Raw genomic sequence first — 14,709 nt, forward strand, 5'->3', positions numbered from 1 at the left:
ACACGTGTATTGGTTTGGCATTACCTTATTAGTGTAGCATGCAGACCTTGAGACTCAAAGCTCCGTGAAAATATCCATTTAGACTGTATAAAAATCGTACTGGAATTTTTGTTATAGCTCGAATTCATTACAAAAGGATATTCTATTTCCTTAATTAGGTTGTCTAGTTGTTCAAAGGGGATACGCATTTTATTTATTCAAATATTTTGGTTTCAATTGCTACACCAAAGATCTACGTAGTAATTCTCAAAGCTGCTTAGTTTTAAAAATATTCAATTAGTATCGCGAAGTCATTTAATCAATTAATCTATAATATTGACAATGAAATTATAATCTGAACCAATCAATATACTGTCAAAATTTACACATACGATTCAATGAAAATCACTATAAAGTCTAGACCGTGTTTAATGGAATTAGATAATAAGTATTTATATAATATTATTATCGTATCCTAATTTGCAAATAAATATACTGCCACCTTATGAGGCATACAAACCCAATTTTGTCCCTGCTTGAAGTTATATACCCTTTAAAGACCTTGAAATACGCGATATTTTGACGTATCACGCCCAAGGTTAAATCAAACCAGTTAGGGTTAGCGAGTGCGCATTTTTATATCAAAGTATCGTAACTTCAGATACGATAGTTATCTCTCCAAAATAAAACGGAACAAAATTTGAAAAAAAAAACACGATTTAATAATACACGTCATATTATCTACAAAAAAAAATAAATTAAAGGTCTCTCTTCAATCTCTTTTCCATTGTTTCAACGATAAATGATCCCGCTCTCGTGGTTGCCTTTAAAAGTAACTCCACCCTAAAGCTAAAGTTCATTTATGGAATGTCCCTGTGTGTGTGAGCTGTAGCTCGAGGGGAAGAGGGTGGTGTCTGTGCATTTTCTTCTTTAGAACCGTCTATTTAATGACGACGGCTATTTTGGCCATTCTATATCTACTTTTAAGAGGGATTAGCGGGCTTTTGGGCGGGTGAAAGAAGAAGAGGAATGAGACTGACTGACTGACTGACTATAGAGAAAGGAGACCTCGATCCCGTTGCCGCCGCCGCGAGTCTGATTAAATTGGCTGAAGCACGAAATGAGATCCCAAGAACCACCAGGGATGAATTAAATTTCGAAGTTCGTTACTTGATGTAAATACCGCTATAATTTCCTGATCGTAGTGTCAATAAAAACAATTTTAGAATGGTTTCTAGTTCCTTTGATAGGGGACAAAATATCCTCTTATACGTATCTCTTCAGCCTTGACCAGTTTACTTCAATTTATGAACTTTCAGCTCCATCCTTAGTCTCTATAGCTGTTGATTCCATGGAAATCAAACTTATATTTACCGAGAAATCAAATCCTCTCTTGATTAGAGGCCTATATACGCCTACACTTAGACATTACGTAGAATATGGTACGTGATCGTCTACATTTTTTTGCGTCGCCTAGCAACGCATTTATATAAAAACCATTTTGATCGTAGGGACGAGTTAACATTTAAAGGCAATAAAAAAATCTAGTCCTTTCTCTCTCAAAAAAATATTCAATTTAAAACAGCAGTGATAAACCAACCTCTCTCTTAAAAGTACAAGCCTCTCCGGCGAGACTATCAACAAAAAATAATATAGTATTGATTTATTTATCCGGGAATACATATAGCTTATTGGAATCTTTGTGCCCCCATATATCAATCCCATTGATGTTAATGTCTATGCGGGAATTATGGGCCGGGCTTGAGAATTTACTATCAGTCACACCTGATAATTCTGACGTCTTTCTAACTGTGATTGCATTGGTTACACAGTACAGCAACGCGAGGTCAAGGGCGCTTGCAAGGTGCAGCAGACAACGAGGTAGATTATTCGCAAATTGATACATAATGATTCCATAAAATCCGCTTAGATACGTGGAGAAAATGGCTACACAATGATTCCAATTAGCTGTATGCATTCCAGATCTAACCAATAAGATGTTAGGAGCCCAGAAACGGGGGTTTAAAAAAAAACAGGTGTTGATTTCTAAGCTGTATATGATAAGGAACACTTTCTGCTAGCTCGGATGTGTAGCAGGGAAAACATTTTTACAGGCGCCCATAGGAAATACATAGGTTTCATCTGCCCCTGTAAGTCGGCTTTTATAAATACGTCTTTCATCTTCTTTAGTGAGTCAATTAAATTAGAAATCAATTAAATCACGATTTTAATAAAAATAAAATGATTAGTATTAGTTTGCCCTCATTTAATAAATTTTTATAAGCAGTGCAGAAGATTTATTAAGTGATTAATATTAAGATTCTTTGATTTGATTTAAAGTTAATTGTAATAAATGTTTCCATACAATAACAATGGTTAAACCCATAAAATAAATTAAAATCAAGGCGTATCATGATTAAAATAATTTAATAGCTGACCAAAATACAAATTCTATATTTAATTAATTCGATTAAATGATAATATGATAATGATTAAAAAATATTAAATCCAATCGTTGTTAAAAACTACTACAAACCAAAAAGAGAGATATACCCTTGGTTTTTTTACTTTTGGGTGAAATCGTGCTTTTGCCATTAATGACACTAACTTCTCTGCCGCCTCTAGACTGTCGTGAAACCACGCTTATTTTTTTTATTACGTTTATGGGAGAGGATAAGTGTCCCCATCCCATTCCAAATAAAAAACGTGATTACCAAGATTTATTACGCCTCAAATTAAAAAATAAAAAATAAAAAAATGTTACAAGTCATCAACCTGTATATCGACGTGTCAAAAAAAATGAATTATTGATCCGTTTTAATTATTCCTAGCTTAACGATGTTCTTAATTGCCCCGAAAAAACAACCTTATCTCCTATATTTTTATCACTGAATCTGCATTCCTGTTTTGTTATCCCTTACCCCAAACAAAATATTAGCTTAATTTTTAATTTATCTCTTGTTTATTTAATGTTTTTATGCAATAGAGGTGGAGCCAAGCGGTCCTATAAAATCCTATATTTTTTGAACCTGTTCTATATTATTCTATAATATATATTTTTTGACTTTTAGCATCAAATTTATCAAAATGTAGCTGTTTTATCGAGATCACATTTAAATATTATATTTTAATTAAGTTTTTTTTTTTCAAAGTAAAATCCAATTTGTTATATTTTGGAGATTTTTTACATAGTTTAAGCCAAAATAGTACTATATATGAGCATTTTTATTCCTATATTTTCCTATAAAAACACATTTTTTTCTCCTAGAAAATCCTATAATCCCAGGAATTAAATTTTTTGGCTGGGCTACTTCGCATTACAAAAACATAAAATAACATGCTGTTAAATTAAATATCTATGGCAGTTTGTTCAGGTGATGGGAACAAAATAAAATCTTATTTTGACAAAAGGGTGTTAACACAAGCGAAGGTATAGAGAGATAAAACCGAAACGGTTCTGTGACCTAACTTGGAAAACTATAAAAAACGAAAATATACGTCACGAAGAAAACAAACACCTTAGTAGTCCAGGAGTTCATTGAAGGGAGTAAATTAAAATAAGTAGTTTTTTTTATTATTATGATTTAAGGAATTTTCAAATACGCCTTAAATTAATTCTAATTATATTTAATTGTGCAATCGTTTAGCTTCCTTAAAATGCTGTTATAACGTCACCAGTGCACCAAGTAATGATATGGCATAATTATTTTATTTCAAGCCAATAGTCATGTATTATACAATTTAGTGGTTTTTCATAACTTTCCAATAACTGAATTCAGCATATAGAATTTAAATTTTAAACAAGCTTTTATCATGACTCTAGTTCAACCAGGGAGTTTCTCTAAGCCCAAAACAGCCACGCTAATTAACCTTCAAAAAAATTCCCTAAAAACACACTTTCAGTGTAAAATTAAAAAAAAATTGGCCTATTTTTTAATGTAAACAAAATTCGAAATAACTTATTCCGTATTTTACCCACAAACTAAAATCATACCATTCTAAAGACCTAAACACTTTTACAAAATCAAAATTATGCGATGTAAATATGGTAGTTTTTTTAGCTTAGCTCCAGGAGTTGACCCCCTAGGGCTGATAGAGAAGAAGACTATATAACGTTACCCTCCTATTCCGGATTTTTTTCACCACCCCCTTTCTAACCCTCCCCGTAGTTGTTGAATCTTTTTGAAAACTGCGCCAAAAGTTCGTTCTGTCCCGTCTTATGACAAAATAATGTTTAAGGGAGTTCTCTCATTAAGAAAAGTTATAAACTTAAGATAGATTAAAAAACACGCTTTATCAAAATTTGGTGGCATTTATTTATCAATCGGAAATGCTATAAAAAAATGAGGCCCTGTTCAATCGGAAGTTAATAAACTAGAAGTTATAAAGAATGATAATTAGGTTATAAACCCCTTTCTTGTGTTGATAGTAAAAAAAATGAAATTCAATCATGCGTGAAGGCGTGAACCATAAATGGCAAAATTATTTAGTTCAAATGGATGGAGAATTTCAGTGTTTTGATGACTTTGGCTTGATCTATTTCTGATTTAATGTATAAAGTTTCTCCTCAGAAATTAATGTTAATGGCAATGACCACAAGGAAAAAAATGAAGGGTGATTTTTCGTTAGGAACGGTTCCGATTATAGTTTTTGATCCTGGTGGATGATAAAAGCTATTTCCGGTACGAGTGTAGTGAATGAATCTCCTTATTGATCAATGGACTACTTAATATAGCGCCTTTAAGCCTAACTCGAGTCTGACGTCATTACTACCGTTTACTTATTATGCATGTTAGAAGTCTTTGGCGCGTAATCTCTCCAACATGTTTTGGTACGGATAAAACGCGGAAAAATTACACCGAGGCTAAACTTAGTAGAAGGCCCCTTTAAGCGCCGAGTTGAAGAGATAGGAGTAGTACTCGCGAGGCCCGGTAGCTAAGCCTCGGTTTTTTAAAGTTTGTTAGTGTCATTTCCGCGACGATAAGTTTATCGGAAAACAATACAGCGACGTTATCGAATAATAGGGCTCACCTTCTATGCAGACGACGTGTTCCCTGATTTGTTGCGCCAATAATGGATCGGGTATAACCTCTAGAAGATCGTAGATCGCGTAAATGCTAGGGTGAACGCTCTCGAAACGCTGTATTTCTTGCCTGATGGCCAGGGAGTTGCTGTAATACGGCTGTTGTTGTTGCACTCCGTGGTTGCGGTTATTCATTTTGCGCGAAACTTTGTGTCCCCTTTTAGGTCAGTCTGTCAGCTGGCGCGTTTTAAAGTCATTATTGTTTTTCTAAGAACCGCGAGGATTAATTAGGCGCGTTAATTCCGACAGCCTAACCTAGGTTCCCAACCAACAACTATTTCCAAGAGGAGCGCTTCACTCGCCGCTGCCTCCCCTAAAACGCGGTACCACCAGGGATCATTCTTCGGTTAGGTAGACAGCGTCACTGTCGGGGACGCGGCCAAATCCGGTGCAAACTCTCTCATCTCCCTTCCCTTCCTTTGCCCCTCTACCCTCAAGCCGGTTTCCGCTAAACAAAATATAGTATGGCTACTGAAATTACGCAACTTTTATATAGGTACAGGTTCTTTACCGTTTTTTACATTGTCCGTAACTCCACAATAGAATAAGAATCAAATTCGTATACTTGGGAGTGTACGTGGAATTTTATAGTGTCACACTTATGGAAAATATCTTATAAACTTATGATAGCACTGTTTTTATTATCTGGTGTTCAGGGAGAAGCAAACTTACAGGGGCTGGAGTGATAAAGGAACGTGAGGAGGAGTGTTATATTTTAAAGAAAAATGCACAAGACTATCCAAAGATAGTTTTATTTTCTTTTTGAAAACACTAAATGGTAGAATTAATTGGCAGTTCATTATACGCCACCTGTGCAATATATTAATGGATTTAAAGACTCCAAAGTTCTGATAGAAAAGCTCAATGAAAAGACATGAGCTCATCTAGAAAACGAAATATAGTGAAACGGTCCGTCACGGTATTCATTAAAGTATACCTTCATTTTATAATCGAGCGACTTATCGTATTTTAACACTGTATATAGTGCCGTGTGGCGGGAGAATTTTGCGCAAATTACCATTTAATTAAGTTCTATTTATGTAAGAAACTTCACAGTTCAAAAAGAAAATATGAAGAACCTAAAATTTAGACGCATTTTTATTGATATCTTTCATTGTTATATTATAGTCTATTTCACTTTGAAAATACAGAGACTTCGTTTTCTCTATGAGTGTTTGCATTACCTATATCTTGGTATTACCTTTCTTTGTGCTGCACTTTCCTGCTGAGATACTCACTTGGAAAATTTACTCTAGAAATCCTTTAGAATAGATGGCGCGTTTCAGCTAGAAAACGAAATCTAAATTACGAAGTAGGAAAATATTTTGACATCGAACTTAGTCAAGTAGTTAATATACATTTAATTTTCTATAAAATTTGTACATTTTTACAAAAAAAGTAATTCTAATTCATGCTAAATGTTATTTCATGGTTTGTCTTTAATTTTTTTGAAGCCCTCCTAAAAATAATAGAATAATTAATTAAAACACATGAGTTTTTATATTAAACTAAACTACAAACTTTTAATTCTTGGCTAAATTTTGACGAGAAAGATCCAATTCTACTCGCAGCTTCTTTTAAGGCATCTTCTTGTTTTTTCAAAGCTTCAGAATTTTCAATTCTTCCAACTGTTTCTTCGGCTTAAAACAATTTCTCATTTAATTAAACTTCTTTCATTTGAAATTAAAATATAACCCAACTTCATATGTAACAATAAAAACATATCTAATAATTTTAAACTTAAAATTAAGTTAGATAACTTACTTATGGCCTTTCCCTTAGTAAATAAGTAAGCTGTTAACTGCGCAGCTCTCCTCATAGGGTATGACTCTGAAAGCTGCGAAAAACAAGTTAAAACGACTTTAACTTAATTAATTTCATAAGAATTGTTTATCTTTAAAATAATTTACCTTCGTTATTAGCAGGTCATTGTTCAATAAATACCTAAATTAGTAAATTTATATTAAAAACCTAAGCCTTGTACACAAGAAATACCATTAAACCTATTTTTACCTTATTAAAACTCTGAATACCATGATTTTCGGTTAGAGAGGCTAGTAAACAATCACCAAGATAAATTAATTAAATTAAAACCTAAAAGATCCTACTCATTTAAACCTATTATATCTTAGCAAGTACGTTATGAAACCGCAATAAAATTCCACCAAACACAGTCCACAGATGGCGCATAGCTGTCCTTCCAAAACCGTGAAACTTCAAAGGTCTTTCTCCCGCTCTTCTATTCCATAGCTCTAGATATTTCTCCAGCCTGTTCCATTCTCCCCGCAGCTCTGAGTCAGTAGTGGAAAATCTCCCTTGGCTGCGCGAGCCAGTGTCCTCACCAGTCAACAGCAGCATATTTTGGTCTTGGTCCTCGTCAGGGTTGGTCAGAAGCGACGTCGAAATAGCGTCGGCTGCTGCCACACCATAGTATCGTATCGTTGTTACACATTCTAAACATCAAGTCGTTGTATCGCAACCCCAGCGTCAACCCAGGATAAGACGATTTTACCGCCGAATTGGGTAAGTTTCCAATATTTTCCTTCTTTAAGAAGCGTTGAAGATAACGGTATCACTCGCGTAGTAGCGAGTAGTGTATCACATTTATAAATAAGCCTTGCGCTTCTCTACATTGCTAAAACCGTCCTAGACCTAGAAGACCGTACTAGGAAAAGCTAGCCTATATGGTTTCTCTTGATTTGTGTTTAGTCTAGCGCCTAGTCAACTAAAAGCGTATACTGACTGTAGATAGAAGATACTATGGGATAAGAGACCCATAGATAAGGGCGAGGGAAGGGGGCTGGAAGTCTACTTACTACCGTAGCTCTAAAAAGGGACCCACACGAAAAGAGAAAGTGACTTTTGTAGAGCCCGTCTGTTTTATGTATTTTACGATACTTTTTCTACACCGCTAAGTTGACAGCTAAGGACTCTTACGTTACTTTACGTAGATCTATTGTTTTTCGTTCCATTCTCCCTCCCACTCACTCCCTGGAGAGGTTGACAAGCCAGTAACCGTGGAAAGCCTTTCGATATTTTTTTATATACAGAGTTATAGACTTGGAAGAGGTAGCAAACTGTATAACAGAACCCGTTTTACAATGAGGAAACCTTGGATATGTAAGAATGAAAATGATTGAATAGGGGTTTTGGGCGATCGGATTTTATGGGGCTTCTTTTCATCTAACCCCCAAAAAAATGCATTTTTTTCTCTCTTAGCTTAAGTTAACGCGAATCTCGAAGTTGATCAGGTGAAGTTGTTGAAAAAAGAGCTTAGGTTAGTTTATATTATTTTGACGTCACATCTAATTATACATCAACACGTTACGTTTATTTCATCACAGTATTATTTATATTTATTCCATACGTCATCTTATGTATCCCATATATTATAAACGCGAGGACAGGAAATGCAAAAAAATCATTATTTATGGCTTATAACAGCAGGGAATGTCCATATATTTAAGTGTGTATCGATTATTGATAAGACTTTCTGGGTTTATACGTATTTTTTTTATTGAAGAAGATCTTACCCTAAGTAGGTAGGTAAGGCTCTGTGACCTGGACATCAAATGATCAAATTGTTTGGGGGGAAATTTGATATCTCTTGGCTAGTTAGGTATAATATATATGTATATATATCGACTGTCCGAGTTATGACGTTGTTACTAATATATTCTTGGGAGTAATAGATCCTTATGCCTTTCGTATATCCATTACCCTTAATTGAACCTAGGGTTTCCTGTACAGGGTGTTTCTGATAACTCTGTAATAAAGGGTCAATGTTTACAAGTTAAGATTGTCCATAGTATTTTACGTATGACCCCTTAAATTTAATTAAGGAACTGATTTAGACAATGGTTTCTAATTTTTTTAATTAAGGGGTCATCCCTAAAACGCTTAAATATAATGTTGAAAACTTTTTCGACTCAAAATCGTATAAAAGAACACTGCCCTTTAATTTATAACAGACTTATCAGAAACACCCTGTATACTTTGGGGGTACTAAACTGGGGCTGTAATTTTGGTTTTTGGTATAACCAAACCTCTTCTTTCTTTCCGTGATGTCCAGACGAAGGACTGGACAGAAATAATATTCTGAATTTGATCACGAAAAGCCATAAGTTTCGATATAAAAAATTATTAGGAACTGAATTCGAAATTCGGTAAAAAAAACTAAAACACCGTTCAAATAAAGCTTCAGACTTGTACGAAATTGAGTAGTTTTTATAATTAAACGTAGAGTACGATGTCATGTTCCGTTTGCAACTACTCATTTATGTCCGACCCCTTTGTCCCTTGGCTTGTATAATATTTATTAAATTTTCTTAAAAGGTATAGTGTGAAACGTCCCTAGAGATTCGCATTGATTTTATAACTATGACCTTTAAGATATCTCATCAATGATTAAATTCGGGTGAATTTGAATATTTCGTATTTATATACGTGGGTGGTCGAATATTACATTATAGTCCTTAGCGAATTAAAAATTTATGGAATAAGTAGGTAGGAGTTTTAATCATTAGAGAAATACTTCCCACACTTTCTTAAAATTTCCACCAATTGCTATAAAAATATGTATTTCTAGTATCTTTTAAATTTCTGTGAATTGTAATATAAATAATCCTAATAGTTTTAAAATCTTAAATCACGATTTTTTAAAGTTGCATTCGATATAAAAAAAAGTATTATTGGCTTAAATTATCAAGGGAAAGATTGTAAACAATAAATTGGTGTCAATACGCGTTTTTGGCATACCTTAGGTAACTACGGTAATAAGGAAATACTTGTGAGGTGTTTTTTCTTCTTTCTTGTCTTTCTTTTATAATTTCAGGTTTATATTGAAAAGGAATTTCCAAGTTTTCGTTGTAATTAACAACGGGACTTTCGTTTTTTGAATGAATTCCAAATTCTTCTATGCAGGGTCCGTTAGAAATTTATATCTTTCCCAAAATATCAATTATAATAATATTATTATTTATACCTTAATGGGTATATATATATATATGAAAGTTAATGATAACGACAACAAAAAAGTATAATTTACTCGCAATTAGTAATTTAGCGCGGGACGTTTTTGGCAAGCGGAAATTGCAGAATTAGATCCGAAGATTTATAATAAGTTTTGGGGAAAAATTGGTCTGAAAATATTTAGAAAACAAATTGTATAAATAAATATGTTAGTCTAAAAATATTGATTTAAATCTCTTTGAATTATAAGAAGCGAGGGAAAGTTGTTAAAAAAAATTTTGGAAAATTTCCGAAAATGTTTAAATTTACTGTTAGAGTTTGGAGTCAAGTTTAACACTTAAATATTTTAAAATATATACTATCAACATAGATAGGCTCTTCAAATTCATTTTTGAAACATTTTGAAATGAACAAGAAGATAACTAAAGTAATCTCGCGATTAAAATTCTTCCCAGAAATTCTTAAACCTAATATCAAAAATTTCCATAATAGCAATTTACGAAATTAAGATAAGGATATTTTCTTATGAAAATTCGTAAGAAAATTAACGTCCGAAAGAAGAAGAAGAAAAAATTAAACTAAGTCGCGATGTTATTGGCCTACTTAATAAGATGAGCCCTAATATAATCATCACACTTGGCATGGTATAAAAATTAAGACCGACCGAATATTTCTAGACACTAAAACCAACCGCAAAAATTTTCCGGGCAATAAGAATTTGAACTGGCTGGCATTACACGCTAGAGGGCGAAAATGAGAGGAGGCCATTAACTTAATTACTTCACCTCAAATGGGTTTAACTTAATCGAGACGTTTACGGACGGTGAACGAATGCGGCGATGTTTTTTAATACGAAATATAGAAGTTTATTTTTGGTCTCGCTCGAATTCTTTCAAATACGATGATGCTTCAATTACAACATAGCGATAAATTTCGATTTTTATTCGCGTCCGCTTTCTCTCTCTGCGGCTCCGTTTTTAATAGCCGTCCAATGCTAATTCGAGCGAACGTAATTTATCCACCGGAGACTCGGAATTTAGCCATCCGAAAGAGTCCGACAATCCAGAGAAAGTTTTAGCTATAAGCTGTTAAGAGGGAATCATACATCGTGATTGGATGTTTTGAACGAATTATACCCAGTGATTAAGCCGAGCTAGTTGATACTGGAAACGTATTATTGAAGTGGTTTTAGTGAAAATTTGTTTCTGGGTGGCCAAAATAATCTAGAATTCTGCATCAATTGAAATTTACGTTCAATGTGATGAAAGCTAGCTAGCGAAGTATCAAAACCACAATCGAGAATCGAGGTTTGAAGTGGTTTGATGGCTTAATTTTTAAATTGATTTCAGTTACAATTGGATAAATCGTTGTAGTAGTAGAAAATAAATAACTTTTAAGTATACATTTCTTAGAACGGATGTAGGCGAAGAACTGTTACAAATGACTGCTTGGAAACACCCGGTACAGGGGCAGTCGCCATGGAAAAGGTACCAAGCGAGGCTCTATTAAAGTGTAGTGGTCAAGATGCGATAATATAATAAGCAATTAAACCGAAATCTCTCGTACTAAGAGCTATCTTTTTCCATCACTTCACTTCGTCGAAGTTGAACATAAGCCAGGGTTGATTCATGGAAATCGGAGCTATGGCATCGTTCATTATGCAGGCAATAGAGAAAAGTTATTCATCCCATCTTTTCCGGCCCCCGGTCTGTTCTTTTTCCCCGAACTTCTAAATGACGACGATCTTGACTTTGGGTGTAATAAGGCGTATGACGCGATAGTGCAATCACCCTTTCGTTCCTTCTTCACTTTCACTCTCTCTATCTCTTTATATACATAAGAGCAGAACACGCCTGGTATGGTGGTGGTGATGTGGTGATGGTGGTACCCCTTTTAGAATTTAAAGTATATTTTTTCCCATAGTAGCTAGCTCGTTTCAAGGACGCCCATTCGTACGGTGCAATGAGCTTTGCTTTCTATGATATTTGACTTATATATATAGGCCTATAGTACCTAGACTCTATAATATGTTTATTATTTTTTAACCTTCTTACGTATATTGGTGTGTTGGTGCAAAACGTGGCGTTAAAACAAATGCTTAAACATTATTTACGCCGAACGTGCGCGTTTTACTAAAAATATTACCTTCGGAATGTATTGCTATGGTTTGGGTACTACTATGCCGGAGAATTTGCTCCGTTCCCCATATAGTACCTTGAAAATGTTGCGGTTGTAAGGACAGAGCCACGTACTTTTAATATGGAGGCCCCTGTACAGGGTGTTTCTGATAAGTCTGCCATATATTAAATGTTATTTTTATCTCCATTTTGCCACAAGGGGCAGTGTTTTCAAGTTAGGATTTGAGTACGTGTTTTAGGGATGACCCCTTAATTAAATTAGAAATCATTGTCTATTTCAGTTTCTTAATTAAATTTAAGGGGTCTTCCGTAAAATACTCAAATCAATCTTAACTTGAAAATAGTGGCCCGGATACACTCTGTATATTCATGAGAGTCTTGGGTACTTTTTACTTCAAGATTCTTTTTCATTTTCGTTTACTGTTTAATATGTTTTTGGAAGTTACCACACGTTCAAGTATAAATGTATGTTGAGGGGAGTTGTTTGGGGGGGGGCGTATTGCGATTATTTCTGGTATAGCCTAGTTCTTCCCATATTTTATATCTTCGTGAAAAACGTTTAAAGTGCATGAATTTGTTTGAAATACAATACTTTGTTCATGAAACACCTTGGAGTCAATCGTTCTTCAATTTAAAATTTTTTCTCTAATTTTAATTTTAATACGTTTGTTATAAAATTCCTAAATCCTTTCAAACTTTTAGACGTTTATAAGTTTGGCCTAAATTATAACAATATTTGCCTGTTAATTAGTAACACGCTCGCGGAGTTTATCTTGCAAAACACGAATATTCTCAGTGTTAACAAATTGCTTTTTTTTTGCCGTTATAAGGGTTTGAACCCGATGCCCGCAGTTCACTTATCGGTTAACTGGCATATGAAATTATACCTACATATCATAAACAATTAAAAATGTCATTTAAAAGTCTAGGGCGATAAAACTGGGAGCAGAAATAGGTGGACGCATAAACGAACTTTATAATTTAGAATTATATAGGGTTGCAGACAAACAGGCACTTGTCATAACCTTGCCCTTCTTTTCAAAATCGTACTTTAATTTAATCTTTTTTTTTAATTTTGCTTGCCAAATATGCCTATAAATATTTTCAAAATTAGACCTACTGAATTTATTTAGTTCTATCGGCGTTTGTCCTTGTTGAAAATTATATATAACCTACTTTTTAAGTAACCGTCATAGGTCATCCATTTTGAAATACAGGGGACTATATAAAATACAATAGAGTTTTAAATTAAAATTATTTTTTGAACGCAAATGAGTACAATGGCGTAATTATCGCGTAAAGAAATAGCGACAAATAATGCTTTTTTTCCTACATACATACCTATACATGCAAACAAACAATCAATTATATTTTAATTTTCCTCGCCGTAACAAACTTTAACAAAGACTGTATTTTATTATAGCGTTATCCTTGGCGAATGGCGAGTTAACTTCGTGGTCTCTTTTTAGTCACACCTTATGTAATAATATTGGGAGTATTAGTGTTGTTAGTTTCATGGTGAAGAAAACGAATGGATGTAGTAGTAGTACTCGTAGTTGTTCGTGGTATTCGGTAATTGAATGTGGTATAAGGTGAGATAAAGATCTACCCAAATGGGAAATATACGCCAGTAAAAATTGTTAGGTAACACTCAGAACTAAATCCGACTAAATCATTTGAAATAAGATTTAGGATGAGTATAGTGCAGCCTTGAAAATGGTTCTTGACCATCTCGTTCGCTGACTAGCTCCGATGTTTCTCGGTCATTCCAGTCGTTGCACGCGAAAAGCTAGAACCTCATTGTTGTGTAGAGCGAATTTAGTGACCGAAAATAAGTATAACAATCATCTCAAGGTTCCCTTTGATGTAGCCAAAGTCATTTATATTGTAATAGATTTATCTTTTATACGAGGTAATTAAATCGTAAACATATCCCTTCAGCGATTCATTCACCCCAAACCAATAAGTGTCACTCCTTCCTTAACTCACTCGGAACTACAGCTAGCTCCATTATAGCGTTATGACCGTCTCAAAAATCTCATCATTTTCCTTAATATTTAATATATTAATATTTCATATCGTAGTGTAAGAGAGGATGACGCGTCTAAAAATTATCCATTTAAACAATAAATAACAAATATACAAGTGATGTAAATGAAAAAGTTTAGTCAGGTTGTAGTATAATAATTTTATTAAAAATAAATCAATACAAATTGAAATATAGTACTAAAATCAAACATTCAATTTGTAAGCTAGCCTGAAAAATAATAATAAAAAAAACCCATTCCAGTAACCAAAACAGCAAAACACCTACACTGTGAATGAAACAGTTAAATAATTTTATTAAAAATAAATCTAAAGTAATTGAAATTTAGTAACATTCAATTTGTAAAGCTAGCCCGAGAAATAATGAAAAACCCACCTCAGTAACCAAAACAGTAAATTACTTATTTATAGTTTATACAGTATAGCATCTTATTTTGTGTGGGGGTATATAGTAGCGTTCTTTTTCACTAGGTCATTAGTTACACCCATTAT

General features: G+C 33.8%; 3 protein-coding genes across 6 annotated transcripts in view; 1 reads left to right on the forward strand and 2 right to left on the reverse strand.

Annotated features, from left to right (window-relative positions):
• Positions 1-5,434, reverse strand: part of CenG1A (Centaurin gamma 1A) — a 51,413-nt gene extending 45,979 nt beyond the window's left edge. For both annotated transcript variants that reach the window (XM_089859863.1, XM_089859861.1), the window contains exon 1: positions 5,011-5,434. In XM_089859863.1, coding sequence (XP_089715989.1) covers positions 5,011-5,197 — 187 coding nt within the window. In that variant the 5' untranslated portion in view covers positions 5,198-5,434. The remainder of the gene's footprint in view (positions 1-5,010) is intronic.
• A 965-nt stretch (positions 5,435-6,399) lies between these two features.
• Positions 6,400-7,251, reverse strand: LOC149610034 (protein NCBP2AS2 homolog). Its single transcript, XM_089859951.1, has 5 exons — positions 7,076-7,251; positions 6,973-7,006; positions 6,827-6,899; positions 6,584-6,702; positions 6,400-6,521 (listed from the first exon to the last, which is right to left on the reverse strand). Exons 1-5 carry the CDS (start codon positions 7,096-7,098, stop codon positions 6,489-6,491), a joined length of 282 nt encoding a protein of 93 aa, XP_089716077.1. The 5' UTR covers positions 7,099-7,251; the 3' UTR covers positions 6,400-6,488.
• A 127-nt stretch (positions 7,252-7,378) lies between these two features.
• Positions 7,379-14,709, forward strand: part of LOC149610035 (protein O-linked-mannose beta-1,2-N-acetylglucosaminyltransferase 1-like) — a 73,090-nt gene continuing 65,759 nt past the window's right edge. For 2 of the 3 annotated variants that reach the window (XM_089859872.1, XM_089859873.1), the window contains exon 1: positions 7,379-7,585. The gene's annotated coding sequence lies outside the window, so the exon portion shown is untranslated. The remainder of the gene's footprint in view (positions 7,586-14,709) is intronic. The other variant, XM_089859874.1, reaches the window with a different exon arrangement.

Source organism: Phalangium opilio, unplaced genomic scaffold, assembly GCF_054372755.1.
Source record: "Phalangium opilio isolate 3A_F unplaced genomic scaffold, DU_Popi_V2 ptg000344l_1, whole genome shotgun sequence".
NCBI classification, from domain to species: domain Eukaryota; kingdom Metazoa; phylum Arthropoda; class Arachnida; order Opiliones; family Phalangiidae; genus Phalangium; species Phalangium opilio.

Excerpts from the sequence above, each read along its gene's own strand:
- LOC149610034 (XM_089859951.1), bottom strand. The coding sequence starts at position 7,098 with ATGGTATTCAGAGTTTTAATAAG. Across the intron at positions 7,007-7,075 it reads GTATTCAGAGTTTTAATAAG|GTATTTATTGAACAATGACC; the intron begins GTAAAAATAGGT and ends TTACTAATTTAG. Across the intron at positions 6,522-6,583 it reads AATTTAGCCAAGAATTAAAA|GAGGGCTTCAAAAAAATTAA; the intron begins GTTTGTAGTTTA and ends TATTATTTTTAG.